The 27,662-nt window shown below is 41.2% G+C and overlaps 1 protein-coding gene across 1 annotated transcript in view; it reads right to left on the reverse strand.

The window, feature by feature from the left end:
• Positions 1 to 1,236: 1,236 nt before the first annotated feature.
• Positions 1,237 to 27,662, reverse strand: part of phf2 (PHD finger protein 2) — a 37,185-nt gene continuing 10,759 nt past the window's right edge. Inside the window, exons 2-22 of the mRNA XM_014972087.2 lie at positions 23,356 to 23,441; positions 23,051 to 23,165; positions 21,243 to 21,403; positions 19,536 to 19,677; positions 19,254 to 19,440; positions 19,001 to 19,163; positions 18,122 to 18,209; positions 17,281 to 17,387; positions 15,813 to 15,904; positions 15,639 to 15,728; positions 14,566 to 14,892; positions 14,259 to 14,375; positions 12,394 to 12,509; positions 12,023 to 12,201; positions 9,508 to 9,575; positions 8,581 to 8,747; positions 6,025 to 6,320; positions 3,981 to 4,076; positions 3,805 to 3,914; positions 3,418 to 3,733; positions 1,237 to 3,079 (exon numbers count right to left, since the gene is read on the reverse strand). Coding sequence (XP_014827573.2) covers positions 2,991 to 3,079; positions 3,418 to 3,733; positions 3,805 to 3,914; positions 3,981 to 4,076; positions 6,025 to 6,320; positions 8,581 to 8,747; positions 9,508 to 9,575; positions 12,023 to 12,201; positions 12,394 to 12,509; positions 14,259 to 14,375; positions 14,566 to 14,892; positions 15,639 to 15,728; positions 15,813 to 15,904; positions 17,281 to 17,387; positions 18,122 to 18,209; positions 19,001 to 19,163; positions 19,254 to 19,440; positions 19,536 to 19,677; positions 21,243 to 21,403; positions 23,051 to 23,165; positions 23,356 to 23,441 — 3,112 coding nt within the window. The 3' untranslated portion in view covers positions 1,237 to 2,990. The remainder of the gene's footprint in view (positions 3,080 to 3,417; positions 3,734 to 3,804; positions 3,915 to 3,980; positions 4,077 to 6,024; positions 6,321 to 8,580; positions 8,748 to 9,507; positions 9,576 to 12,022; positions 12,202 to 12,393; positions 12,510 to 14,258; positions 14,376 to 14,565; positions 14,893 to 15,638; positions 15,729 to 15,812; positions 15,905 to 17,280; positions 17,388 to 18,121; positions 18,210 to 19,000; positions 19,164 to 19,253; positions 19,441 to 19,535; positions 19,678 to 21,242; positions 21,404 to 23,050; positions 23,166 to 23,355; positions 23,442 to 27,662) is intronic.

Below are 27,662 nucleotides of genomic sequence, written 5' to 3' on the forward strand. Positions count from 1 at the left end.
GTTACAGCTATTTAAAAACATATTACAAAGAAAACCCTCTTAATTTCTTCAAGATCAATGCAAAATGTTTGGTAAATACCAATCTGGTTTTCATAAAATGCATTCAACAGATTCCTTCAGCTTTGCTTAAAGGACCCAGTGACACCATGACGGCTGCAATCACTGTGAAAGTTACTGTTTGAGTCTCGTTAGGTATTTTAGAAGCCTTTGACATTGTCAGTCCACCGTCTTAATCAGCATATTGTATAGTTTAGTCGAGATCTTTGGAACCATTTTCAAAGCTTTCAGGTTCCATGCAAACCAGATTTAAAAGTAACTTTTTCTTAAATCCAAGTCAAATCTCAAGAATTTGATCCTAAGTCAGAGTCAAGCCTCAAGTCATTTATTTTGGTGATTTCATTACAAGTTAGAGACTCTTTTATAAACCACCACATGTCAGACTCCAAGTGGTCTAACACGTGAGGGAACTCATGGCTGTCTTCCGAGCCCACTTGGAATATTTTCAGAATATCTCCTTAACTTTTATGCAGATGACATCCAGCTGTTCCTTCAACAATTCACTCAAGTATCTGGCAAAGAAGACAAAAACTCTTCAACTTAACTCTGGGAATACTTAGCATCCGACCACGACATTGGAGAAAAGGGTTGCTCTGATCAGGCAACAGATCTGACCTCTGAACGAGGGGTGCACCGATTCATCGATGACGATTTCCTTAATTTTGGGAGATCGGTCGATACTTACATGTGAAGCCGATCTTATCTACCTCAACAAAGGTCTAAAAATGAACTTTGTCCTCTTCTGTTCTCTCATTAGAGGTCTGACTGACAGATCGGCTCACCAAGTCATATCTGCAGGTTGGCAGTTATCAGTAGTCGCCCCACTGTTGCCAACTTTCTTGCTACATTTAATGGCATTTCAGACAAAAAAAAAAAATCGGTATCGGCCAAAATCGGAATCGGCAGGTCAGGCTTTTTAAAGATCGGTAATCATCGATTATCCAGAAAACTGCAATCGGTGACCCGCTAGTCGTATGGGAGAATGACGTGTCACCAAGTGGCAACAATGTCACTCGGCAACATGTCTGTAAGTTCCTGGAGTTTGAAAATATTCCACATCTTGGGAAGCACCAAAATCAAACAGAAAATATCAAAATACAAAAAACTTCAAGTAAAAAAAAAACAAAAACATCTGTAACATTACTAAGGTGAAATAGCAAGGAAGACAGTAAGAACAAGTATGATTCACTGCTGGGGCACAGTGGATGCATTTAATGAGTCAGACATACAAAAATAAATCACGACAAAGCAACACATGTACTGTACAAATTAAAAACCTGAAAGGAAAACAAAAAAAAAGTAATTGCTGAGAGGACGAGAGGAGAGAATGTCCCGGTGGAGACGCGATGGACGCCGCTGCAGGAACACGTGACACACGTCTGACGGGACGGGGCGGAGGGCGACCGGCGAGCTCTAAGTGCGACGCCTCCGACACGCACCCCAACATGGAGAAAAAAAATAAAAAAATTAAAGGGTCGTTTCACAACTTTGATGATATATATCCAAAAGCAAAACCTCTTAAGAATTGTACAAGTATAAAAAAGCTACAAACATTAATAAATTACATCACTGACACAGAAACACTTCACAAGGTGCTAGTAAAATAATTCTGAAACCTTCAGGATACTAGAAGTCGGACAAGTGGCTGGTCATAGAAACTTTGTGGTTTGTTTTTTTTGTTTGTTTTTTCTCTTTTCTACAGTTTTTTCTCCTCAAAGCTTCACTTCTCGCTCAAACAGAATCACAATACAGTTAGCTTTGTGTATGTAAGGCCATATGACGATAAACATGTTGACTAATTCTTTCTGTTGTTTCCCAAGGCAGCACTGATGACCGGAGAGACAAAGAAGGAGGGCAATATCTGAAATTCATATACACACATAGATACTTTTCAAATTAAATTATAACAAAAAAAAAAAGTTAAAATGTAGAATTAAGTGGGAGGCAAAAAAAAAAAAGATACAAAAAGTTAAAAGGCTATGTACAAAGCTACATTCTATACAGTGGAGCCATAAAAAAAAAACACACACACACAGAAACAAGTGGGAAGTGTGCTGTGCTGCCTGTGGAAGCAAAGGAAGAGAGAAAGTATCCCCGTGTGACTGCGTCTCTGTCAGGGATGAGGCTTATCGTTGTGTTCCCGCGTCGCGTCCCTGCTCCTCCGCTTACCCGCCTCCCCCCACTCCCTGGTTCCCCTGGTCCGGTCCGGTCCGCCGATGTGCGTCGTCCTACGTTCACGTTGGAGAAACGTCCGGACTCGGTGTGCTTTGTGCTTTACAGTCGTTTTTTTTTCCGTTTTCCTATCTAACGACTCGAACTAGAATAAATAAGTGGCGGCGCTGATAGTGCTCTGCGAACGTTAAGTGAGGACGTGAAGGCATAAATGCTGCTTGGGGTTGGTGCTGATCTGATCTGATCCGATCCGACACTCCAGGAAGATTCCGTCTCAGTCTGACAATGATAAGCTGCATCCGTGGGTAGGAGCCCCCCCCCCAACCCTCGCATCCCCCCGAAACCCTTCTACCCCGCCGACCCCGACCTGAAGCACGCATGCAACTCATACACATGCAGGGGATACTTTCGCAAATCTTGGAATGACTGCAACGTACTTCTATTGAGCAACCCCTGATAAAATGACAGCTGTAGTAAAATGAGACATGTTCTCTTAAAAAATATTTATAATAGCTTCTGTACACTTTAATATCTGAAAGTTATAAAGTATAAGTAGAGGCAAAAACCTATCTGAGTGATGTTCTTCTTAGAAATTGAAAAATGCATGATTTTCCTCCGCTCCCGCGTCTTTTCAGTTTGTTTTTGTTTCTTTTTTTCCTAATTCTCCTCTTGTTGGCTTTTTGTCAGCGAGCAAGTTGAGAGTCTGGGACGGGGCCCAGTCGGTCAACCGGCCCAGTCCGTCAACGGCCTGCTGCTGCGTGCTACAGGAGGAGCTTTCCGTTTCGATGGATCTTTAGGATCTTTCCCAGTCTCTGTTTGGCCGTCGCCATGCCTTTCTTTAGCCGCTTCGCTGTGGAGAGGAGAAACGACGGGAAATGAGTTTGAATATATATACACACACACAATTTTATCGCTTATGATTATATTTGTACTACTACTATTTAACACTTTGGATGGTGCAGCTTGTCAATTAATATTCTATTCTTTACTATTCTACTCTATTCTATTTTCCTATTTCATTCTATTCTATTCACTAGACAACCAGTTCACTTTGGTTGTTCCGATCCGATGAGTTAATAGCTAAAGAGAGAGAAGCTAGTAGAAACGGTTGAACGGTCAAACACATGTCAGCAAAATCTCAAGTACATATATTTTCATAAAGTTACAGAAAAAAGTTTTGGTGCGGACCTTTGGCGTCTGCGGGGCCCAGTCGGTCCGCCCTGGCGGCGCTGCTGCTGTTGGTACTTGTGGAGTTGGTGCTGTTGTTGGGGGAGGACACGGACGGCCGCCTCTGGCTGAGGAAGATCCCCGGCGCCATGGGCTGCGGCCCGCCCGGGGACTTGGCGGTGCCGGTGGTGAACTCGTGGTCGGTCAGGCTGCCGTCCTGCGAGTCGGCGTTGTGGTCCGGGGAGCTGCTGTCCTGAGAGTGTTTCGGCGGCTCCTCCACCGCTGCGCTCTTCTTCTTGCCGCTTTTCTTTTTCTTCTTGGTTCTCTGCTGCTCCTCCTGCAGGACACATGACACACGGTTACCGGGGCGACGAGCATCCGTCTGCTCCGGCGCTCCGGGGTGCCTACCTGGTGAGACAGCTTGGCTGCGGCGGCGGCCAGCCCCGTTTCGATCGAAGCCACGCGGGCTCCTTCTCTCGCCGGTCGCTCGTGCCGAGGAACCGAGGGTCCGACCCGCGCTGCAACCACAGAGCTTTTAGGACTCGGGAGCATGAGTGAGAAGAGTGAAGCGGCGCGGTGCTTACCTGTCGGGCTGTATGGAGTGTCGTCGCTGCTTTTCCGCTTTTTGGATCTCGATTTGAAAACGGGATTGTCCTCTTCAGACTCCAACGAAGGGTAAACTGAAACCCAAACAGGCAGCGCATGACTGGCAGGACAAGCGTGATTCTCCGCTGACGGGACGCCAGCTAAGGTCCGGTCAGTAGTTTTTTTAACTAAAAAGTTGACTTTATTTTAAGTTTTCTACACCTCTTTTCTTTTTTTTCTACAAATTAGTGCACATAGAACCAACATTACAGACCAGCAATGTAACGTTGGTTTGTAACATTACGTTGTAACAGGCCAATGTGATGTTACGTTTATCAAGATAACGAATATCAGCGAACAAAGAAAAAGAAAAAGAAGAACAACGAAAAACAAGACGGTTCCTCGTTCAGTTGTGTTTTCTAACATGGAAGATATTTTCAGCGGTGGCCTGCAGGACAGCTGTTGGCCAGCTGTTGGCCGCTTTCCGCTCTCAGCCTGCTCACGGCATGATCATCCCAATCTAGACTTAAATATCTGATAACTGGGTGATCAAGATAAAGAATGGCCTGTTTACAGAGGCAGAGTAGACTGCAGCTCCGGCCCGGCCCCGGGATTACACGGCAGGAATGTTCGTGCTACGAACAACTAATTAGACTCTAATTAGGAGTTCAAAAAGCAAGTAAAACAACAGTTCGCAACAAGTGTTAATGGCTTCTTAACAAGAGCGCTCGGTTCAAACAGCTGCGCTTGGACGGGCTTCACAAAGAAAGCTGGGCGACGCGATGGAGAACATTTGGAAACAACACACAGAAGAATAAACATTAGCTCCCATCATCCGCTCCAAATGAAACGTTCTCCGGCTACAAGAGGTAAGAAGTAAAGGAGTCGGGGGCCCATTCATCAGGAGTCGGTTTGTTTTTAGCACCACCTGTTAGCATCAGCAAAAAAAAGAAAAAAAAATTCTACCAGGGAATGTAATTATTTGATCATTTTGCTGTGAAATATCAATTTGACGTCAGAGCTGCTGTCATTCGCTCCACAAACAACACACTGTAAAAACACTAAATCTTACCAAGTAAGTTTTCTCCAGTTGCTAGTGCAAATATCTTAGTAAACTTGAGTTCGTTTGAAGTCTCTAAGGCTGCGTTCACACTGCAGCCTGAAGTGACCCAAGTCTGATTTTTTGTGAAATCGGATATTTTTTGTTTTTTGGCCGTGGCCGTTCATACTTTCAAACATATGCGACCTGTATGTGATCTCCAGTGTGAACAGGGCAAACAACCTGAAAGTGTCCCGCATGCGCAGTAAACGGGCGCAATAACGTCGGCGTTCTCAGTGTTTGCAGAAGTAAACATGGATTCTAACGGTGGAGCATCTTACGATTTTGAAGCTGTTGTCCGACCTGAGCAGCTTATTAACAACTTAACCCTCATTACAGTCCATCATGGTTGTTGGTTTTCTTCCCGTTTGCTCATATCAGGAAGCAGAATAGTGACATTTGTCGAGTATCGGTGACATTCAGGTTGGATGAACGCGACCTGGACGTTAGGTCACTTTTGAATCAGACACCCAAGTGACCTGGGTCGCATTCGGAAAAAAAAAAAAATCAGACTTTTGTTGTTCAGACTGTCATGAACAGATCAGATACAGGTGGCATTAAGGCAAAGAAATTGCAATTGGGTCACTTCAGGCTGCAGTGTGAACGCAGCCAAATTCCTTAAAATTGATGAAAACAATTCTAGTTCCATTGACAGATTATTTGACTAAGAAGGTCATTCTTTCATGTTATAAGTTAGTTTTGTCTTATTTCAAGTGTATTAAAATATTTGGATTAGAAACTACACCAAAAATTAGATTTTGTGTTTTTGCTGTGTTTCCTCTCCCTCTACTTCAAACCGTTGTCTCTGGTTTTTCTTCACTCCTGAGAGCAGCGCAGCGCACAGTAGCCAGAGCGGAGTTGATTTTTCAAAATAAAGCCAACTTTAACATTTCACCAAATTTGAATCTACTTCAGTGAAAGATGGACATTTTTCTTCTGCCTACCATAGTCTGAATCCTTGAAACACGCATCCATGTGATCCTGCTCGTCGTCGTCGTAGTCCAGGCTCTCGATGCTGCTGCTTTTTCGGGGTTTCTTCGGGAGCCTCTTGGTGGGCCGCTTGCTGTTGCTGCTCCCGCCGGCTCCCGCGCCACTCTTCTTGTACGCCTGCGAGCCGTGCGAGTTGCTCTTCGACTGACTGTTGCTCCACGGCTGCTCCAGGGTCTCCGAGGAGGACAGGTTGGCCATGGACAGCATGCCCTGAATGGCCTCCTGTGTGCTGGGAGACGCAGGCGGCTGGCTGCAGGGGAATGAGCACCAAACAGAACAACCCGTTACATGTCAACTGGCATCAAGAAAAATGCCATCTGAAACCAGATATGCACTGTACAAAAAGACAGGCAACCTTCTTTCTTATTATGAAGTATTTCTGCCCTTGAGTAAAATTTCTTTATTCTCTACTCGATGAATGAAGAACAAACCTGTTTTAACCAAACATTCACCAGACACAGACACACAGCTGCAGTTTTTGTTAAAGTTTCATAAGTTTTATATTGATAGAAACTGATTTAGAAAAAATATAATTCTGCCTGATTTTGTAATTGTTTGTTACTTATATGAATTATTGTCATTTTGGTCCTTAAAATACCATAATTTCCACAAACTTTTATGTTTTGGTCTGTCTGATGAGGTCATTTTTAAGTATTAAATAATTGATCATTTGATCAGTTACTCTGTACTTGAATAGACTTTATTTTTACTCTTACTTGAAAAGTTTCTTAGATGGCTACCTTTTACATTTACTTGAGTAAAAATATGTTGAAGTAGTGTTACTCTTACTTGAGTACAATTTTTTGGACCTCTGTCCACCTGTGGACCTAACAAGGAACCAGAGGAGCACTTTAGGTGTGTAGGCTTCCTCACTCACACACTCATTTGTGTGGCTATCTTTGTGGGGACTTTCCATTGACTTCCATTCATTTCTACCCTTACCCTAACCTGGCCGAAGTGCTGTACACTAAGACAGAAACATGTAAAAAATAAAATAAAAAAACCTACAAGCATACAAACGTACACGGTACGTGTGTTTTACGGTGTCTTGCAAGATGGCAGTCTGTTTCTCCTGTTTTGGCAAATTGATTTTTTTCTAATTCTAATGGAACCAAAACAAAAAACCTTTAGTCATAACGGTTACACGTCTTTTTATGCACTGCGTGTAAATATGCGGTTTGAACATGAAGTTGGAATCTGAACATAAACGAAACGCCTTAAGAGGAAAGCCAGTCAGCGACCCACATGACAAATCCACTATCAAACATCCCGATAATACCCGGTAATCGCTTCAGCCCCTGTTCAAAGCACTGAAACTTTCCGAAAAATGAACATATTTCAACAATGTTTTGTTTCTCTCTTTCATTCCTCATTTGTAGCTTTCAGTGTGGTGGAAATAGACCATCAAGAGGTGAAGGGAAACAGCAAACAGAGTGAGGCAGAAGGAAGCGCCTGGAGCCATGGAGGCCTTGATAGATTAGTGTGGGACGGGATGCAAACACTGATTTAACACAAACTGCTGACGGAGTATTTGTAAACCGCCTGTTGCCTTTCAGCTCCGAGAAAAAATGAGAAAACTCAACTCTTTTATTCGATCACAGAGCGGCTCGTTTGTTTGTCAGAGACTCGGCCCATTAAAGAGGCCAGAAATTCATTTGCTGAGAAGAAAGCGGGTCTCAGGGGGTCCATTAAGAGATTAATGCTGTGCATGCGATACTGCCCAGGAGAAGGGAGGGACATAGGGGGGCTTCATGTGAACCTGAGTGAAGCTGCCCCCCCACCCATTACCCCACCTTCTTAAAACAAAACTGGTGTCAAATATTAGTGCTTAAAAAGGCACAAACATCTTAAAGATATTAATAAATGTTTCCAGAGAAACATTTTTCTTTGCTGCACAAACGTAGCACAAATGTTTGACATAAATCTTGTTTGAATTAAAGCAAAGTTTGGGGGCAGGGGGTCTTGTTGACCTTTTGACCTTTAAACTTTCTTTAATACCTTCAAAGCCAAAGTGGCACAAATGAAAATGTTTGCTGCGTAAACGTAGTCGAGTTGATTGGCACCAATGTTGTCTAATTTGAAGAAGGTGGGGGAGGGGGCTGGTTGACCTTTCATGACCTCTGGAAACATTTATTAATGTCTTTAAAATGACAGCGGCACAAACTAAAATTTTTGCAGAACAAAGATTTGACACCAAATTTGTTTGAAGCTGTGGGAGCATGGTGGGGGTGGAGGGGGGGGGGCAATTTCACTTAGGTTAACGAAATTGGTGTCAAACATTTGTGCTGCCTTGTGCAGCAAAACTTTTGGTTTGTGCCTCTACAATTTTAAAGATTAATGATAAATGTTTTCAGAGGTCATGAAATGTCACCATGTTTAAGATGATAGCGGCACAAACAGAAATCTTTGCTGCACAAACCAGCACAAACGTTTGACACCAATTTTGTTAGATGTGAAGAAGGCGAGGGGGCTAGCGTCCCTTGGGTTTCATGTGGTGGTATCTGCCCTACCTGTTGGTGTTGTAGTCGATCCCGCCCACTTGTTTGCTGGCCTGCAGCAGGTCCAGGATCCCTGCGGCACTTCCGCTCTTCTTCTTCACCTTGGAGTTGCGACTCTTGACCTCAGGCTTGGCCTCCGTGTCTATGTGCAGGGTCTCTTCGTCTGAGGAGTCCACGCTCTGCTGGCGCAGGAAGTGACACAAAGAAGAAACATGTTTACGAGAGAGTTTAACGGGAAGCGGCCCGAGGCAAAAGCATGCATTCTGTCTGCCTTTCACAGTAATTGAAGTCTTCTAGGTACCAGAAGAATTGAAGCCAGGGTTTCCGTTTCAGTGAGGTAACTTCGGCTTTTAAAGGACAATCAGCACCTAAACGTCAAGGATCCGTGTCCCAACTCAAACGTTCCGAATCAGTCCTAGGATGTCCTTCAACAGATTACTGCTGAGTCCCACTAAAGCTGTAAAGTGGTTTTGCACCCACCAAAGCTTCAGTACTTCTTCTGACATTTGGTCGAAAGCGTCATTCATTGTGCTGGATGTTCCAGACTCTAAGTCATTCTGGAGTATCAGTTGCATCAGATGATTGCCGATTTGAGCCTTTTAAGGCCTAAAACTGAAATATTCAGACCCCATATAAACCCTGAAAAACCCAGGATGAACTTACATGTTCATCCTGTTCATCCTTTATCTGTTATTCTATCCAGATACAGAGTGAGATATGGGAACATCGGGACTAATTCTTCCATTCAGACAAAACCTACTTCCCCTCAGCGATCCCCACCAAACAGATATTTCACCTTTGAATTGCTCTGGAAGCATTTCTCACACTTTTAATAATATGTTTGCAATCAAGTCACAGCTTCTTACATATCAGATGACAGAGATGAGCAGCAGTAGTGTTTTGTAGAAGCAGTTTCAGGTTCTGGTCAGGCATACGTACCTTAGTCACTAAGGGTTGGGACTTTGCCTTTTTGGCCGGCTGAAGGGGTTCTCTGATGTCCGATAAGACTGGGCAAGAAAGAAGAGTTCATTCAGAAACATCAGAGTAGAACAGGTTCTGATAAATGGCAACACATGTTATTAAACCGTCATAATCAATGCATAACAGACAGGAACGCACTGAAGTCAGTGAAGAAAATTTCCACACAGTTTTGTATGAAGTGTCTGAGCACCTTTACTGCACTTTACCTCAATTCCCAGATATTCAAAAGAATTTACGAAATCTGTCTTGAAAGACCTTTTTCCAGTTTAGTGACTCGTGAAATATTATAGCAAACCCTCCTTTCCTTTTTATGTTTTGTACTCTTGCTTAATAAATTGTAATTATGAGGTGCTGATTCAGTTAGTCCAGGTGATTCGTTATTGTCATCCAACCATGTTTCTGTCAGCATCATAACACCGATATTCTGCTCAGTGATGAAATCATTAACAAATAGTCCTTTTGCCGATAGTGGTCTTATGTTGAGCAGAGGCAGTTTAAGTGGCTTGGTGGCAGATAGTTCATGAATTTGAGGTTGGCTTTAGACAGGAGATGAATCCGAGGTTTGATTTTTCATCACTGCATTTTCTGCTTTCCTGTTTCTTGTCAGTTTTCTGTTGGTGATCCAGACAGGTACTGTCCCGTATCGTACTGCTGGAGGAAGGCAGGTGTAGGGCTAAAGTCTGGACCCTGGTCTCAGACCTCTGTTATGCAGAGTGGTGGGTGCTCTGAGGAATCAGAGTCAGGTGGTTTTGATGAAGTTTTGAGCAATAAGGAGAAAAGTAGCAAGCAGAACTGGGTCGTTCATTTTATCCATGGGGGGGCGTTCAGGAGAGAAGTACCTAGAGAAAACTGACGATCCATTTCCTCACTAAAGATAAGAAACGTCAGTTCAGTTGACAAAATTTCTGACGAGCCGTCCTGGCATTGATGAGACGAGGCCTCCGATAGAGTCTTGGCTCTCATTGGGTGCTGAAGGAGTGGGACCATTTGAGGCCTCAGCAGCTTCGTTTCCAGACATATCAGTTTGTTTGGGGACAGTGTGTGTCTGCTGAATCTGTGCTTGTCCTTCTACAATCTGTGCTGGGACAGGCATCTTGTTGTTTGCATTGTCCTGTGGTTGAGAGCTTACTGATAATCAAGTCCAGAGTGCATCCTCTGGACTTGATTAGGGTCCTGCTGTTGAATCTTTCCAGCATCGTTGGAAAGTCCTTTCCCTGGTTAAGATCGTTCCTGCTAGAAGAGAATGCTTTAAAAAGCCATTTTTAATGGTGAGCAGTCTGCTGTCATTCTCTGCTCCACATCAAGAACTGGTCCACTGACAAAAACTTTTGTTTTCAGCTTTTCATTTGTGCTTATATGATGTTGGAAGTCATTTTTCAGAATTTGTCATTTCTGTTTGGCCAGATGATTAGCTCCAGTGTGTATGATTAGACTAGAATGACATTTCTTCTTTTCCATTTCATAACATTCCCCCAAAATGTATGAATGTATGAACCATAAAACATTCTAAGAACTGGTCATATGAGCAGACAGGAGTTTAACTGAGGATAATGGATGACGGGCTAAAGCTGGTTCAAGACGCTCGCTCACTTTCCTCTTTAACTAGAGTTGGATAGTACATCAATCAATCAATCAATCAAATTTTATTTGTATAGCACATTTCAGCAGCAAAGCATTTCAAAGTGCTTTACATAATTAAAATAAAAACAGCATGTGACATTGATTAAACAGTGAGAAAGAGAGACATTTTAGTACATAGTTACATTTATTTGATTACATTCACTTTAGTAAATTTTTGGAAAAAAACAAAAGTACTGTTAGGAGTATTTTTACTACGCTGTACTTTTTACTTTTACTTGATGAAGTATTTCTACTCTTAGTTGAGTAAAATTTCTGGATTCTCAACCCACTACAAGAAGAACAAACATGTTTTAACCAACAATTCACCAGACATAGACACACACCTGATGTTTTTTTATTGAAAGAAACTGATTTAGAAAAATGTTTTGTTGCCTTTAAAAAAATTTTTTTTACTGATATGAATCATCATTTTTCTTTCTTAAAATACCAAAATTTCCACTTAACTTCATATTTTGGTCCATCTGATTATGTCATTTTTAAAAAAAATACTAAATGATTGATAATTTGATCAGTTACTCTTACTAAATACTTTTTACTAACCAAATACTTTTTTTTAGTCTTACATGAGTAATTTCTTGGACGGCTACTTTTTACTTTTACTTGAGTGAAAACTTGTTGAAGTAGTTCTACTCGTACTTGAGTACAATCTTTGGGCGCTCCTCCCACCTCTGGCTTTGACTGAGGAATGTCAAACTGCAGTCAAAGGAACTTTAACTTGCATAAAATTAAGTTAAGGTACTTAAAACTGATGCTGTGAAATGCATTTGTACCCACCATGGTTATTGGCTTAAACAAAAGTGAAACACTACACGCTTAATCTGAAAACACTCACAGGAAAGATCTCTCTTAACGGTGTTCTTTTTCCGCCTGATGGGGAACTCATCTATCTTCAGCTCGCCCTCATCCGAGACGTACTCATACTCGTCTCTCACTGGCTTGGTTTTGTCCTCTTTTAGGTTTTGTAACGATCCGAAAATACTTGAGTTGGTCTGAGGTTTCAGCGTCTTGGAGCTGGAACAGAAACCGCAGGAGAATAAGCTGAGCGAGGCAATGACAGTGAGAAACCCTCCAGTTAGCTTTAATGGATATCGTGCTGATTGCCACATGGCTCCATAATCACCATAATAGACCACATCAGAAGGACTGACTCTTCAAGCCTAACATAAAGTATTTACTTGGGAGTGGAGGCCATGCCATACGTACCTGGCTAGTTTCCTGTGAGACATAGTAAAGCTGAATCTGTCTTTATTGCCTGACAGCGGTATTCTGTCAAACTTGCACTCCTCCTCCATTTTCAGCAAGGAATCCGGCTTACTGTTCTGTAATGGTCCAATCAAAGTAATACTTAGGGAAGCAGAAGTAATGCAAGTGTACGGTATCAAGTGACAAGACATTCACAGAACATAACGGCACCAAGTCATTGCAGGTACAGCAGTCTATGAAGTTAGGAGGTTTTCTTTAGTCATTTAAAACAACATTTAAATAAAAAAATAGTGATATTTTAAAAAAGTAAGGTCGATTTATCGACGCTGACTTCCTTAATTTTGGAAGATCACTGATCGGCCGTTGCTTAAACATGAAGCCAATCTTATCTACCTCAGCAAAGGTCTAAAGATCAGCCACTGTCCTCTTCTAATCTCCTGTGAGAGGTTTGACTGTTAGCCACCAGGTCATATCTGCATGTTTGCAGTTAACAATAGTCGCCCCACTGTTGCCAACTCGGCAACGTTTTAGTTATAGGAATCAGCAGGTCAGGATTTTTAAAAATTGGTAATCAGCGATTGGCCACAAAACGGCAATCGGTGCACCACTACTACTGAGGAACCACTTTTCCATTCAATTTAATTCAGTTCACAAATTCAGTTTCACAAAGTTCATTTTCCAAGAAAAAAAATGTAATGTAACGCATTCAATTTGACAAAACAAATATCCTTTATTGCTCCACAGTGGGGAAATATCTGAAAGTCAAGAGATGAGCAGAATGTCATGTAGGTGAAAAAAAACAAATTCGAACCAGAACATGGGAGATTATTCCCGTCGTTATCATCCCGATATGAAAAGTCCATCTTTTCTGATATTTTGCTCTCCCTATTCAGGCTGAGATGGTTATTAGGATCAACTGTCTAATTATCAGTGAAACCAAGCTAACCGCTAACGGTCAGAGTGCTAATGTTCCCAGATGACACATTCAGAACCTTCTGACCTGCTTCGTGCCAATCCAGATGTTGCACGGGAAATCCAAAATGGCAGCCATAAAAAGCTGAGCGGACTCTGTAATCAAGCATCCGCCGCCGAGTGTTTAAAACATTAAACATTCCTGCTTCTTTAATTAAAGGCGTGTGACAGCATTGTGTATGCTGAGATTGTAATTCAGGATGCCTTTCTTTCTAATCAGCCCTAACATTCTGGAGACGATTAATAGCTAGCACAAGACGTACACAGGGGCTGCGTCTTTGTTTCTTTGACTTTTTTTTTTAATGCGAGTTAAAAGGAAAAGGGTTCTGCAGTAACCTTGGTGAAGACCTAGCGATGATCTCCTCTCCATCTGTAAATGCTTGGCCTGATGCGAAGCAGCGGAGTGGCTAGCGGAGAGGCTGCGAACATTCCTCAGCAGTCTGGCATTACATTTTCCGTGAAACTGAAGCTCTCTAATGTCTTCTGTTTGACGAAATTACACTTTTGTTCCCCCCAAAAAGCTTCCTCCAATTATTCAGCGATGATCACACAACACTTTTTTTTTTCCATGTGGACATGTGTAAGCACTTAAATGGAAGGTGTTTGGATGTGGACATGGCTTAATTCCATTAAGTAAACTCCGAGAGGGCGGATGATGGACTGCAGAGCCGAAATGTAAGACTTGGCCATATCATCGTTGTTAATTCCTGCTTTGAAGTTTGCAAATTGCTTTTAGATGATTCAGGGTTTTTTCTTTTTTTTTTTTGTCAGTTCAGCCTATCGGCTTGCGACTTTTTGGAAAGAACATGGGCAAACGTTTGGTTCAGCTTAGAGCGAACGGAGATGCTTTTTTACGTTGGCATGCAAAAAGCAGAAATGATAATAAAACGTACCTTGTACTTCCATTTGGCTTCCGTCTTGTTTTTGTTTTGCTCTCTGATTTCGAACTTGTCCATGTTGTTCTGCTTTGACGTTTCCTTCTCGGACACACTCAGGACATTTTTAACAACCTGGGGGTTTAAAACAGAGACACAAAGTTTAACAGAAGAACCTGGAATCTGACAAAGGCAGAGAGCTGGGGTCTCAAACTCATTTTTATATTGAGCCATATCGAAAATCTGAATGTTCTTAAAAGGATGGGGATTATGGAAACAAAATATCTAAATGCAATCACATTTTTTTTACTCTAAATGTGCTCACCCTTGGCTTCTTTTGCTGGTCCATTTGACTCAAGATCTCCTTGGCGTGAGACTCGAGGGCGGCAAAGCTGGAAGGCTTCGGAGGCGGCGACAACTCCTTTATCTTTTTCACTTTCTTCTTCTCCCCGTCTTTCACCTTCGGCAGCTTGGGGGCCTTCGGCGCCTTTGGAGGCTTCTGGGATTTGGGGGTTTTTTTCTTGGGTTTTTCTCTGCTGGGAGACGGGATAGTTGCCGGGGAAACGGGCTCGTCAGGCTCGGAGTGGGTAAATGCTGGTTCCTCCACGGGTGCCTTGATGCTCGGCTCGCTCTTAATGGCTTTTGTTGCGTTCTGGTAGAGAGCAGAGATACAAAGAGAACGTTGCTGAAGTCAGCAACAACATCTCAGACGTGTTCATCTTACAATCATTTCGGCTGATGAATATGTCTTTCATAACAACACAAACTGGGATTAAACATTATTTTTATAGTATTTGTTGACTCATAAAGATATTTACTCTTGTCTCAATGAATCAATTAATCTCATGATAAATTAAAATGAACTCAATAATTTTCATTTCTTCTTCAAGTCTTCAGTCTGGTGCTTTGGTCTCGACCAGCTCTTATTTTGAAGGACAGTTTTGTTCCCAGAGACTTCACAATCATTTTATTTGCTGATTTTTTTCTTTATTTTGGACATTTAAAATGTCTTCCAGTTGCAGTTTTGAAATGTTCATTAGAATGTAAAGTTTATTGCTCTCTGAGAATGTGGTCCTGCGTTATATTACCTGAAAATGGTCTCAAAACAACAATATCATTCTTTATCGCGATAACCTCTGGTACAATTTATCGTCCGGAAAAATTCGATATTGTGACCGGCCTTGCGATATTGCTAAGCAGCAGCAGCCTTTTTCACCACAGGACTTCACAGAAGTAACGTTATAATGTTTGATTTTGATGTGTTATAGGAGTTTGAGATGAATGTTTCAGTTTCCACTCTAAAGCCTCGTATTGCATGCGAAATGAGGCAGAGCGCAGCTAAAGTAAAGACTTCAAATCTTCCCTGATGTCACTCTCTCTCTATGAAGTCAAAGTTACCTCTGACAGCCTGATCTCTTTGGCGAGGTCCTTGATGAGCTGGGAAGGTTTCATGTTCTCTGGTAGCTCATCTTCGTGTTCCAGGAGAGCCTGTTACGAGCAGAAACAAGCAGAGTTGCGGTGACGTGGGAACGCCGGGAACGCCGCAGGAGGCCGATGTTTCACTCTCCATACCTGCTTTTTAGTCCACGCTCTGAAGGCTCCGTTGATGATTTTGGCACCGTGTATCAGGTACGGAGCTGGCTGCTTATTGGCTTTGTGTAAACCTATAGATTAAGAACATCATGGTGGGTATGAGGGACTGATGGAGAGTCAACGACAAAACACCAAGTTTGTCCAGGAGGACTGAATGCTGCACATAGAAACTTATTTTATTTGACCAGTTTGAGTGATAAACCCAAACATAGCAGATTGTTTATTGTTGATAGGATCAAACAGGATGCACTTTACTTGGAATCTGTCTGTGTGATTAGACTGAATTAACTTTTCTGTAATGTTGTACAGAGCCTTGAGAAAGAGGCTGTTACTGTAAAGTAACAGAACTTGAACCTCAGAAGATCTATGCAGCACCATCACATTGACCATAAAGCTGTGTTCAAACTGCACTTTAATGTTCGATTCCGATGTTTTGTGATATAGGATTTCTTTTTGGTGCTTCCAGTATGTGGAACTTGTATCTGATGTCCAGTGTGAACTGCAAAACGACCTGAAAGTGTCGCACACACACAGTAGAGGGCGCTCAACGGTTTGTCAACCACCACAAAGATGGAGTTACAGATTGGGGCGCATCAATTTATCGACACTCGTTTCCTTAATTTTGGAAGATCGGTGATCAGCCAGTACTTACATAGTGCTGGCTGAAGAAGAAGCCGATCTTATCCTCCGATCGCATCTACCTCAGCAAAGATCTAAAAGTCATTCGTTGTCCTCTTCTGCTCTTCCGTGAGAGAAGTTTGACCTTCAGCCCTGCCATCCAGGTCATGTTTGCACATTTGCAGCTAACTTTTTTGCTATATTTAGCAACATTTAAGACAAAAAAAAAAATTATTTTGGCCAAAATCGGAATCGGCAGGTCAGGCTTTTTAAAGACTGGTGATTGGCCAAAAAACTGCAATCAGTGCATCCCTAATTCGAATTTCTCCAAAGGTTTCTCAGCGGCGAAAAAACTAATCCCATGAGGCTAAAATGAATGACGTGCTAACAGCACAGCTTTGTGGGGTAAAAGTGTCGTGCAGGACCCAGAGAAGCAGCGGAGCTTCGATAAACAGGAAGTCATTACCCTGACAAGGCTGCAAGCATAAACAGTTGGTCCAGGCCAGCTGAGGGGAGTTGGAACACTGGCTTGCAATGAAGCAAGTCATTCTAACAGGGGCCAGGCCTTTTGAAGCTAATCATCTGCTCTCTCTCCCATCCACCGATTTAATGACTGAAACAATATTAGAGCATCCAGCTCGTCATCTGCACGGCAGACACAACGCTGTGCTGTGAAAGAAAAACAAAAAGAGCCTTTTCCTGACTGTTTGCGTTTTTCTCTGCTTCACGCATTCTTCTGGAAACTTCAAGAGGAAAGAAACGTTTCTGTGAACATGGCCACAAGCTGATGTAAAAAAAACCCTACTTCCTGCAGTGATCAAGAGCTCACCTTTGAACCGCTCCAATAAGTGGCGCCCCACATACCAGCACGCCGTCTCAAAGTTGGGGAACGGGGTGAGAGTCTTGACCTTCAACCTCTTCTCAATTTCATACGCTCTGAGGAGAGTAAAGCATGTTTTAACTAAACACCACGCAGGTTACATGCATTAAGCAACAACAACTGCGAGAGGCCAAAGGGAAACTACCAAATGGGGGTAATGCAAAGTTAAAGCTATGTTATATTTTTTTTACTCGTGGAAATGATTGTGATGTGGGCTAGTTTCTGGTGCAAACAACTCAGGCAAAACTAACTTATAAGTAACTTTTCAGCAGGATATAGGACCTTGTTTTAAGCACATAATTCCTTAATATTGATGAAAAAGTGATGAAAAAAAAGTTCCACTGGGAGATCATTTCACTTACAACAAGAAATTTTTCCCATGTTAGATGGAGAAAGAAAATAATAATGAAACATTTTCTTGGAGGTTCTATGAGGGGGTTATGATTTCTTTAGGGGGAGCAACAGCACCCTCTAGTGCCTCCGTGGCGTCACCACAGGACAGCTGTCAGCTAATCTAAACAAATGCAGCAGTAGGAGGGAGATATGAAGAGTTCTTGTGTTTTAATCTGACATCAGAATTTTGGGACTATCTACGGGCCGTGTCTTTAGTTCCTCATGAACATGAAGCTGTAATGTCACATTGTTCACACTTTTACTGTCTAGAGTCAAAAAGCAATTCCACCTCCTTGGCTCTAGAGTCGTCTCAGTCCAAACAAACAAATGTTGGCCTTGTTCATAAGCTTTATGTTATGTCTGTGTTGAGTGTGCGGAGCAAGACAGGACGCCAAACCTCATCTGCATCTCCACACTCAGGTTGTGGACGAAGTGTCCGGAGAAAGCCAGGCAGTCGACTGGAGTCAGCACCGCGTTGATCCATCCTGAAGAAACAACACAATCAATTAAACATTTCTAAAGGCTGAACCCGGGACTGGTGATGAGAACAAAAGAATATGCCAGCTTGGATTTAATTTACTGTCAAATAGTCAAAGAATGAATCTTCTAGGGATGCATGATATTGGATTTTTGATCGATATCCGATACACCAATATATTAAAACTCATTTGGCCAATAACCGATACGAATGCTGATATTTTTTCCTATACCTAGTTACTGAAACTATATGGCTTTCTCTACTGCGGAATTAAAATACTGAATTATCTTTGTCAAATTAGCCTGCTGCAAATGCAAAAGCTAAAAAGGAGGCTGATGATGATGATGCAACACTTTGAACTTACATTATGTTTAATGTCAAATTTATTCATGACGTCTGCTCTCTCTAAGACAATGATAACAATCAAACAGTGCAAATTTGTAAATCTTCACAAAACTAAACTCAACATGTTCACAAGCAACAAGTGAAAAATAATGCATTAATACTCATGATGCACGATGTTCTGCTGTGCTGCAGACATCATGTCACTGGTTTGTCATATAAGAACAATGCCTTTTTATACCAGTTAATTATTTTGACAGAATGGCTGATGTCCGATATTATATTTTCAGCTAATATCAGGCGATACCAATAATCTCGTGCACCCCTGGAATCTTCTTGAGCATATTTCATGATTCTGAAGCGAGTTTTTAGACGGGGTTTCAGCACATGTGCTCCTAAAGTTACTCCACACCAGTTCTTCTCACTTCCTGAGCGCGGAGCGAGACGGACTCTGACCTGATGGGACGAACAGCGTCTGGCCTTGCTTCAGGGTGCATTTGTAACACTTGTCCACCTGGTCGGCAAAGAACATCTCTCCGTGATTGGACGACGACCTCCAGCGCTCGTACAGAGACAGGTTGGCCGAGGTGGGCTTGATGAGGAAGAAGATCTTCTCTCCCTGCGGACATGAGCACGTTTTCAGCATCATGGGCTGTGGTTGCATTGAGGAAGGGTTGAGTGACCGCTCCGCGGCCTGACCGCCACCCACCTTCAGGACGTGGTACCACACCGAGGCGCCGCCACATTCGATGTGGAAGTCGGTGTAGCTGTCTTTCACGCAGATGAGGCAGTATTTGGTGACCTTCGGCTTCCCCAGCAGGGCGTCGTCGGGCCAGTAGTTTTCTACCCAGGACAGCCGCCGTACAATCTGAGGGCTCTCCACTACGGAGCTCATTCTGGGTGGAGACGGGGAGGGGAAAAAAATGGCTTTCAGTTTGGAAGAAAACGTTTCCTGTTTTCAAACGTCACCGTCGAGACAGCGAGCCATTACCTGGTGTCTGAGAACTCGAGGTTGATGACGTTCAAAACCTTCTTCCTGTTTGTGCTGTAGTAATAGTCAACAAACTCTTTGAGCTTCATCTGGCTGTCGGTCTGTTTGGTGACGTCCACCACGTCCACGGGGACGTCTGGACCTGAGACAGCAGGACAAGACGCGATAAGACACAGAACCTACAGATGAAGTCAGTGTAGCCGAGCGCATCTCTGGGGGGATTCTCTCACTACCACCCAAACAGAGAGAGCACCCAAACAAATGCAGGTGCTCCCCCTGTTGGAGATCACATGGCACTGCGTGCAGGTCAGATTCCCAGCTCCGTGTTCGGAACTTTTGCTTTCCTTCATTGGTTTTATCCCTACTCCTGCTGCTCTGTAAACAATTCAACTTTATATAGTTTCCAACAGGAAGCAAAAAAAAAACAACTAACGTTTCCTTTGACAGTTCAGCAGAATGAACACATTCAGATAACTATTGTGGCGCAGTTGGTAGAGCTGTTGCCTTGCAGCAAGAAGGTTCTGGGTTTGATTCCCAGCCCTGGTCTTTCTGCATGGAGTTTGTATGTTCTCCCTGTGCATATGTGGGTTTTCTCTGTGTACTCTGGTTTCCCCCCACATTCCAAAAAGATGACCTGTCAGGTAGGTCAATTGGTTTCTCTAAATTGTCCCTAGGTGTGAGTGCATGGTTGTGTGTCTCTGTGTTGCCCTGTGACAGACTGGTGACCTTGCCTGGAACATTAGCTGGGGAAGCACCAGCAACCCTCCTGACCCCACTAAGGGACAAGGGTGTAAAGAAAATGGATGGATAGATAACTATTGTTGTTATAGATACATTTGAATCAGCGGAATAAAATCCTGCTTTAAATTTATATCATTAATCTGTTATAATTACTCATGCACTCCTATGGCATAATCCTATCATTAAATATTGTTATTTATTTAATACAGTTCAGTAATAAAAGTGTAACTCTTACATGAACTCCAGAGGCACATAACACTTTGTCCTGTTAAATTAATTTTATATGTCATGTGAAACATGTTGCTTAAGACAGCAGAATTTCACTAAGTTGTTTCAAATTATGTCAACAGGTGGTGGTAGCCATGTTTGGAACCAAACATGAGGAAGTAATAAAAAAATAGAAAAATAGAAATCCATACATTTACAGCCAGATAATCACATGCACTGCACTAAAAGGAAATAACCAACTTTTTATATCTATTTTTAGGTTGTATAATAAAGAAGGATGGAAAAATCTTCTTTTATGGGATGTTGATATTTGTGGAAAATTATATAATAAAGTACATGATTTCCAACCTTATGAAATTAAAAAATGGATCTAAAATAGTGTTATTGGTACTTTTAGTATCATTCTGAACATTCAATGTAATTATTTAATATATTTAAAAAAGCAACTAGAAATCAAAAATGTGCATTTGTTATTAAATCCAGATTTAAAAACAGTGGCTGATTCTTTATAATTTTTAGCCGATGTTATTATAATGGAAGGTCTAAAGAGCCACATTGGCCCCAGAGCCGCAGCGTGAAGACCCCTGGTTTAAAGTAAGTACATTTTAAAATTGAACAGATAATGTGTTGTACCATCTTAATGGTAAAATATAACGCTCCAATCAGGTGCTTTTACATTTCCTCAAAGGCCTGACGCCAACCGGGAGCTTTAGTTAGGCTGTTGGAATTTCTTCCTACCAACGTATTTCTCCACATCACTGATGTAGAAGGTTGGGGGAGGCATGGACATGCCCAGACCGTCCTTCTTCTGAACCAGGATGGGTTCGTTGAAGCCGTTCTCCTCCAGGTAGTCCAGGGTCAGTTGACTGCTGCTCAGTTTCACCACGATGTCGTCAGCGCTGGAAGAGAGAGGAGCTTGGTTTTACTGTGACCGGCTGGACCCAGATCGGCCCCATAACTGAGCAGGGCCTGAAGGGTGGACCACAGCACCCCCATGTGGAGGCAGCTGGAAGTGGTGAGACACAGGCTAAAAATTCACAATCCATCCATATCCATTCATTCATCCTTGTGTGGTTTCTCTATGCAGATAACTCTAGAGTGTGGAGCTCATTTGTAAGTAGTGTCCACTACTCCAGTTGTTCTGTCTGCAGAAGTTCCTCAGAGAACAACCAGCATCATGGAGACCCATGAACCCAGACCAAGAACTGCAGGATCGTTCCCACCAGTCTTGTTCAGTCCTCTTCAATCGAACTCTAGTGTGATATATATATATATATATATATATATATATATATATATATATATATATATATATATAACTCTTGTCTGCCTAAACTCTTTGATCTCAGTTTGGCTGAAGTGTGTGGTTCTGGTGTGGTTCGAATGCATATGTGAATGCCAAGCGGACCGGAGACCACTCCAAAAACAAAACGCAAACTACAGCGCCAGGGCATTGTGGGTAAAATACAACCAAAACAAACAAGCTAGTCTGGCGCTAGCTGAACAAATGGCTCTTGGTCTTCAGCCAACAACAAAAGAGACATTCTTCAACCGCTAAAATCTAGGCCATATCAAAAATCTTAATGTTCTTAAAAGGCCGGTTGTGCTAGAATGTACTAATGAAACCCATTAAACTGTTAAAATATCAATAAGCAGCTGTTTGTTTCATCATTCAGTAATTGTTTCTTAAACTTAAATAATATTGAACATCTTTTCACCCCGGTCAATCCATCCAGGATTTCATGATTTATTTTGGTGGGGTTTTTTACAATCAAAATCACAGATTTTGTGATTCTAATTTATAAATATTTGTAAGAAATTTTTACTATAATTGTGCTAATGTGTGACATTAAATGCAACTTTTTGTTTTTAAAAAAGTCACAAACTATAACTTGACATCAAGTGAGGCTGAGGCAACAGTCACTTTAAACCCAATGTTTATGGCAAATTTGGAGAAACATTTTCAGTAAAAATCATTTTAAAAATGTGGGAATTTGTTGATTTTGTGGATTTGTGAAAAACTGGAGGGATTTATTGATGTAATTTGGAGTCTAAAAAACTACAGCGTTCCAGATTTGGCTCCCAAGGCCCCGAGTTTGACACATGTGCTGTAGATGTTCAAGGTTGGTGAAGTGGAACCCCAAATGACCTGCAGTCCTTGTGGCTCTACAGGTGGGTTCTACACACTGACCATCCCACCTGTCAGATTTTCATTTGTAAGTACAATGTGGAAGCCAAGAATCATTTCCTGTCCACTTAATATCAACGTGTCTATCTGTCAGATAAAGACCCAACAAAATCCATTAAAGTTTCAAAGTATGAAAACATCTGCAGAGAACTATGCATGATGGTTGTGCTCATTAGGAACCCGCTTCCCCCAAATAGCAACCCTCAACTCAGTGTGATATACAGCTTCACGCTAGTATTTTCAGCGAGGTTTTCTTGAAATTCGCCACCAAACATCAAAAACGGTCGTTCATTGTTAAGGTGGAGCGAACTGAGTGGCCTGTTCTCGGAACCAATCAACGGGACGGAGAGGTGTTCACCTGGGGAACGTTCGGCTGCGCAGCTCCTTGATGAAAACCTGGCTGCCGTTCTGAACCGCCCGGATGTCTGTGCTTTGCCCCGTGTCGTGTTTGCTCCAGTTCTTTTTCTTTTTCACTGAAAAGTCAGAAGCAAGAAGAAATAATAAAGACTGCACGATGTGTATAAATTTAAAAAAGCATTTTCTCATTTTTAGTCTTAAAACGTCGAGTCTGTCTTCAACACAATCTTATTACAAGTTTAAAGCCATTAAAACGGAGGCCCACACTGCCACCCAGTGGCCTACTGAATCAGTGCTGTTACTCACATGTGGATTTGCCGTGGGTCTTCTCACAGTTTGGGCAGTGATAGATGTCGATGTCCGGAGCATCGTCTTCATCCACCCCAACACAGCTGAAAGCAGAACCGCGGCATGGCTTATTGTCAACAAACACAGACGACAGCAGAGACACTCTGACCTCTGCCATGTGTTGTAGCTTCCAGTTGGTGGAAGAAGCAGGATATGTTGAGTTACAGCAGCAGCAGAAAATAACAGCGATAGGTCCAAGTATTAGATAGCAGGGTTCTTGTTTGTTGAAGATGTAATGGCTGCCGTGTCATCATGGCCCTGGATATTCACTGGAGGTGGTACAAACTCCAAATAAAAACAAACAAAAAAACCCCATCAAAACCGGGAAAGCACAGCACCAACCCTCTTTACTGCTCCTTCTCAACTGACATAATTTAAAAGTTCTCTCCACTAGAGGGCGCTGATGAGCGGCAGCAGATTCACACAGTTACCAAACTCAACTAGTCACGTAAACAGATGTGGGCAGAATGCCCATAAATTGTACTCAAGTAAGAATAGCACTACTTCAGACTATTTTACTCAAGTAAAAGTAAAAAGTAGTGGTTAAAGTAAGAATAAAAAGTTATTTGATAACAAGTACTGAGTAACTGATCAAATTATCAATCATTTAATATTTAAAAATTCCATCATGACATGGACCAAAACATTAAGTTAAGTGGAAATTTTGGAATTTTAAGTACAAAATTACAATAATTCATATGAATAACAAAAAACAACAAAATCAGGCTTCCCCCCCAGTCAGTTTTTTTTCTCCAATAGAAAACTTATGGAACTTTAACAAAAACTGCAGCTGTGTGTGTGTGTGTGTGTGTGTGTGTGTGTGTCTGGTGAATTTTTGGTTAAAACATGTTTGTCTTTCATTCAGTGAGTAGAGAATCCAGAAATTTTACTGAAGTAGGAGTAGAAATGCTTCATAATAAAACGTCAAATGTACAGCGCAGTAAAAATACTCCCAAAAATTATTTTTATTTTTTTTATTACTCAAGAAAAATGTAATTGAGTAAATGTAACTGGTTACTACACAACTCTGCAGGGTTGAAGTTCTTCTGGATGAAGCAGATAAAACTGGATCAGTCGGTCAGTCAGTCAGAGTGCTAACAGCGGCTAACTGAACGCTGCTCCACCCTGATCACGATGTTTTCTGTCTGGCTTGATTTAAACTGATGGAGTTGATGAAAAGAGGAGCGTGTCTGACCACCATCCTGGACTGACCTCATTTCTGCCCAGGTCACGGTGAGAAGACTTCTTCCAACCACAGGTCAAGAAACTCTTCCTGATCCCAACCTCACTGAATGTCACTTCAAACCATTCTAATCTACCTTTCAGGGCGTCAGAGTAAATAATACCACACTACCTGTCATTCACTGTATGGAAACTTATCAACTTTCAATTATCACTGATTTTTTTGCGTGAACAATTGATGTATTAATCATGCTGTTTATGTTGAAGTTGTCTCTACAAATCCTGGAAACGTTTGTTTTGTAGACCTTGGCTCACTCGTTCTGTTTCTTCTAATAATTTGACTGTTGTTAATTCACTGCAATACCGTGCCTGGAGGATTCTACGCAGCCAGCAGGAGAAAAGTGTCATCTGACAGATTATTAGGTAATCCAGAAACTAACTGAGTTTATTACCACAGCTGATGGAAAGTGAAGTCATTCCTTCAGGCGCTCCTCTGCTTCTCTTTCTACCGGCGCCACCACACTGCATGTCAGAGACTCTAAGCAGATTTTACCACTTGTTCATCTCATCGGCCGAACAAAAGAGTTTTCTATAAATTGGGCGAAGGAAAAATACATTTTTCAGAGACGGACTGATCACGTTCAGCTCCTAGTCACACTTGTTAGAGTTAGGAATTAAACTCTAGGAATCAGAATCAAACACACTCTGATTTCTTGTCAATTTTTTTGTTGTTCTTTCTTGGAAGTGTGTGTGGGGGGGATGAAAAAGTCAAACTTTTACTGACTTGGACCTGATTACTTAATTTCCCTTTGGCATCAATAAACTACTTTTAGAATTTGATTTAGAATTGCTTTATTTTGTCACATTCTTGCTCTATTTTATTTTTACGACTTGAACATATGGAAAAGGGTTAAATTTGTCCACACTGAATTAAATGAAGCTGTCTGTTATTTTTCCTGCATTATTTACAAACTTTCTTTCAAAAGGCATACCTTATACGAAATACTTCTGATTATTACCACAATTAAAAACAAATAAATAAATAGATTAGCTGTGTCTGTGCTTTCCAGCAGTTTTTGTAGAATTTACTTTACGAATAATAAATGAATCGTTTCAGAAATTCAAATTAACTCATTGAGAGAGAAACTGTTTGGTCCAAACACAGGAGAAAATGTTAGTCTGAATCAGGGTGGCAGGCTTATTACTGACTCATCTGGCCATCGTAGTATTAAAATCAGGCCTGTTGCTGTGTTGGGGATGATGTTTACAATATTTGCGACGCCCACACAAAGCAGCAGCCTGGAAATACACCAACCCTGTGACGGTGTAATCAAACCTGAACGGTAGGATCAGTGAAAAACCTTCCTGCTTCTCACCAGGCGAAAACCTCAAACTGCAAACAGATGCCAAGAGAAATACTCCATACCATCATTTTTAATACCCTGGCAACTTCTTTTGAAGACACAGAGTTCATTCTAGTTAAGAGCAAAAAATATGATTGATTACAATATGACAATATTCCTTTATTAGGGCAAAACTACGGAGTAAATGACAAATCAGCCCACATCCTATATATATATATATATATATATATATATATATATATATATATATATATATATATGTATATATATATATATATATATATATATATATATATATATATATATATATATATATGTGTATATATATATATATATATATATATATATATATATATATATACATATATATATATATATAAATATACACACACACACATATATATATATATATATATATATATATATATATATATATATATATATATATATCCGCAGAAACCAATCCGATACAGAAAAACAACTGACTTAAAACTAGGAATGCGCTGATACGAAAATTTGGGCCGATATCGATAGCCAATATTAAGATAACCAATATGTAGCGATATCATGCATATTTTACTGCCGTTTCGACACCTTTGGAAAAAACCTACCCAGAAACAGATAAAAATAATTGTTGTTTGTTTATATCGGCCAATATGGATACATTAAAAAACCGATGTCGATGCCGATATATAGTTAATCCCTACTTAAAACATTTCTGTTTTTTTCAAAAACAGACAAAAATGTACTGAAGTACGAATCAATTTGATAACTCTGCGCCAGTGCAGCACACTGAATCACACCGACAGCTTCACAAGCTCCGTCAAACACGTAAAAACAACTTTCATTTGTTCAGTCAGTGCAATTAGGAGTAGAACAGCCAACGTACAATAAACAATAAAAAAACTGAAACCGACAAATGTTGTTTGACAAATGCTTCCAAAGAATTTCTCTGTAGAGAATTTTCTGTAAGCCTGCAGACGGTGAGCTTTGCAGGCCATGGACTTTCCATTAGAGAGGCACCAATCTGATAGAAATATACTTTTTCAGTAGTTATCCAATATTTTAAAAATTCCAGATCGGTTACCAGTGACAACGTGCCTGATGCATAAGGACAGACCTGTTGAATCTTTTGCTATTCTTTGTGCTTTATTATTTATTCCACGTTATATTTAGAATTCCTAATTGCACTTTCTGAGCCATTGGAAAGAATTTATTTGCACATGTTTGCCCAAGGTAATCAAGCTATTGTTTATGCTGAAAGAAAACAAACTAAATTTTCCTGCAAAATACATTTGTAGCAAACAATCTGCTAATGGAGTGCGAAGTACGACCCAATCAGACGCCTGTAAACACACAGAGATCCTCTCAGACAGAGACAAAGGCCAGAATCTCAAAATAAACTTCATATTCTCTGTTTTAAAACAAGTATGAAAACATGTTTCTCTGTCCGAGGATTGAAAATGTGAAACAGTCTCAGGGGAAGTCCAAACATCACTCAGTTTAAAAAGTTTAGATATTTCACTGGAACTATATTTAGCTTAGACTCTGACTTATTTAGAGGTCATGTGTTTTGTAATGTATTTTTTAAATGCGTGTATAGGCCTGTCGCGATAAACGATAAATCAATTAATCGCATGATAAATTAAACCTATTGACCTCATTTTAATTATCGGCTTTCTCTTCCTACCTTTTTTCTGTCAGTTGATGACACTGAAT

This window comes from Poecilia mexicana, unplaced genomic scaffold, assembly GCF_051168715.1.
Source record: "Poecilia mexicana isolate PSO_F unplaced genomic scaffold, ASM5116871v1 scaffold_5, whole genome shotgun sequence".
Classification (NCBI taxonomy): Eukaryota; Metazoa; Chordata; class Actinopteri; order Cyprinodontiformes; family Poeciliidae; genus Poecilia; species Poecilia mexicana.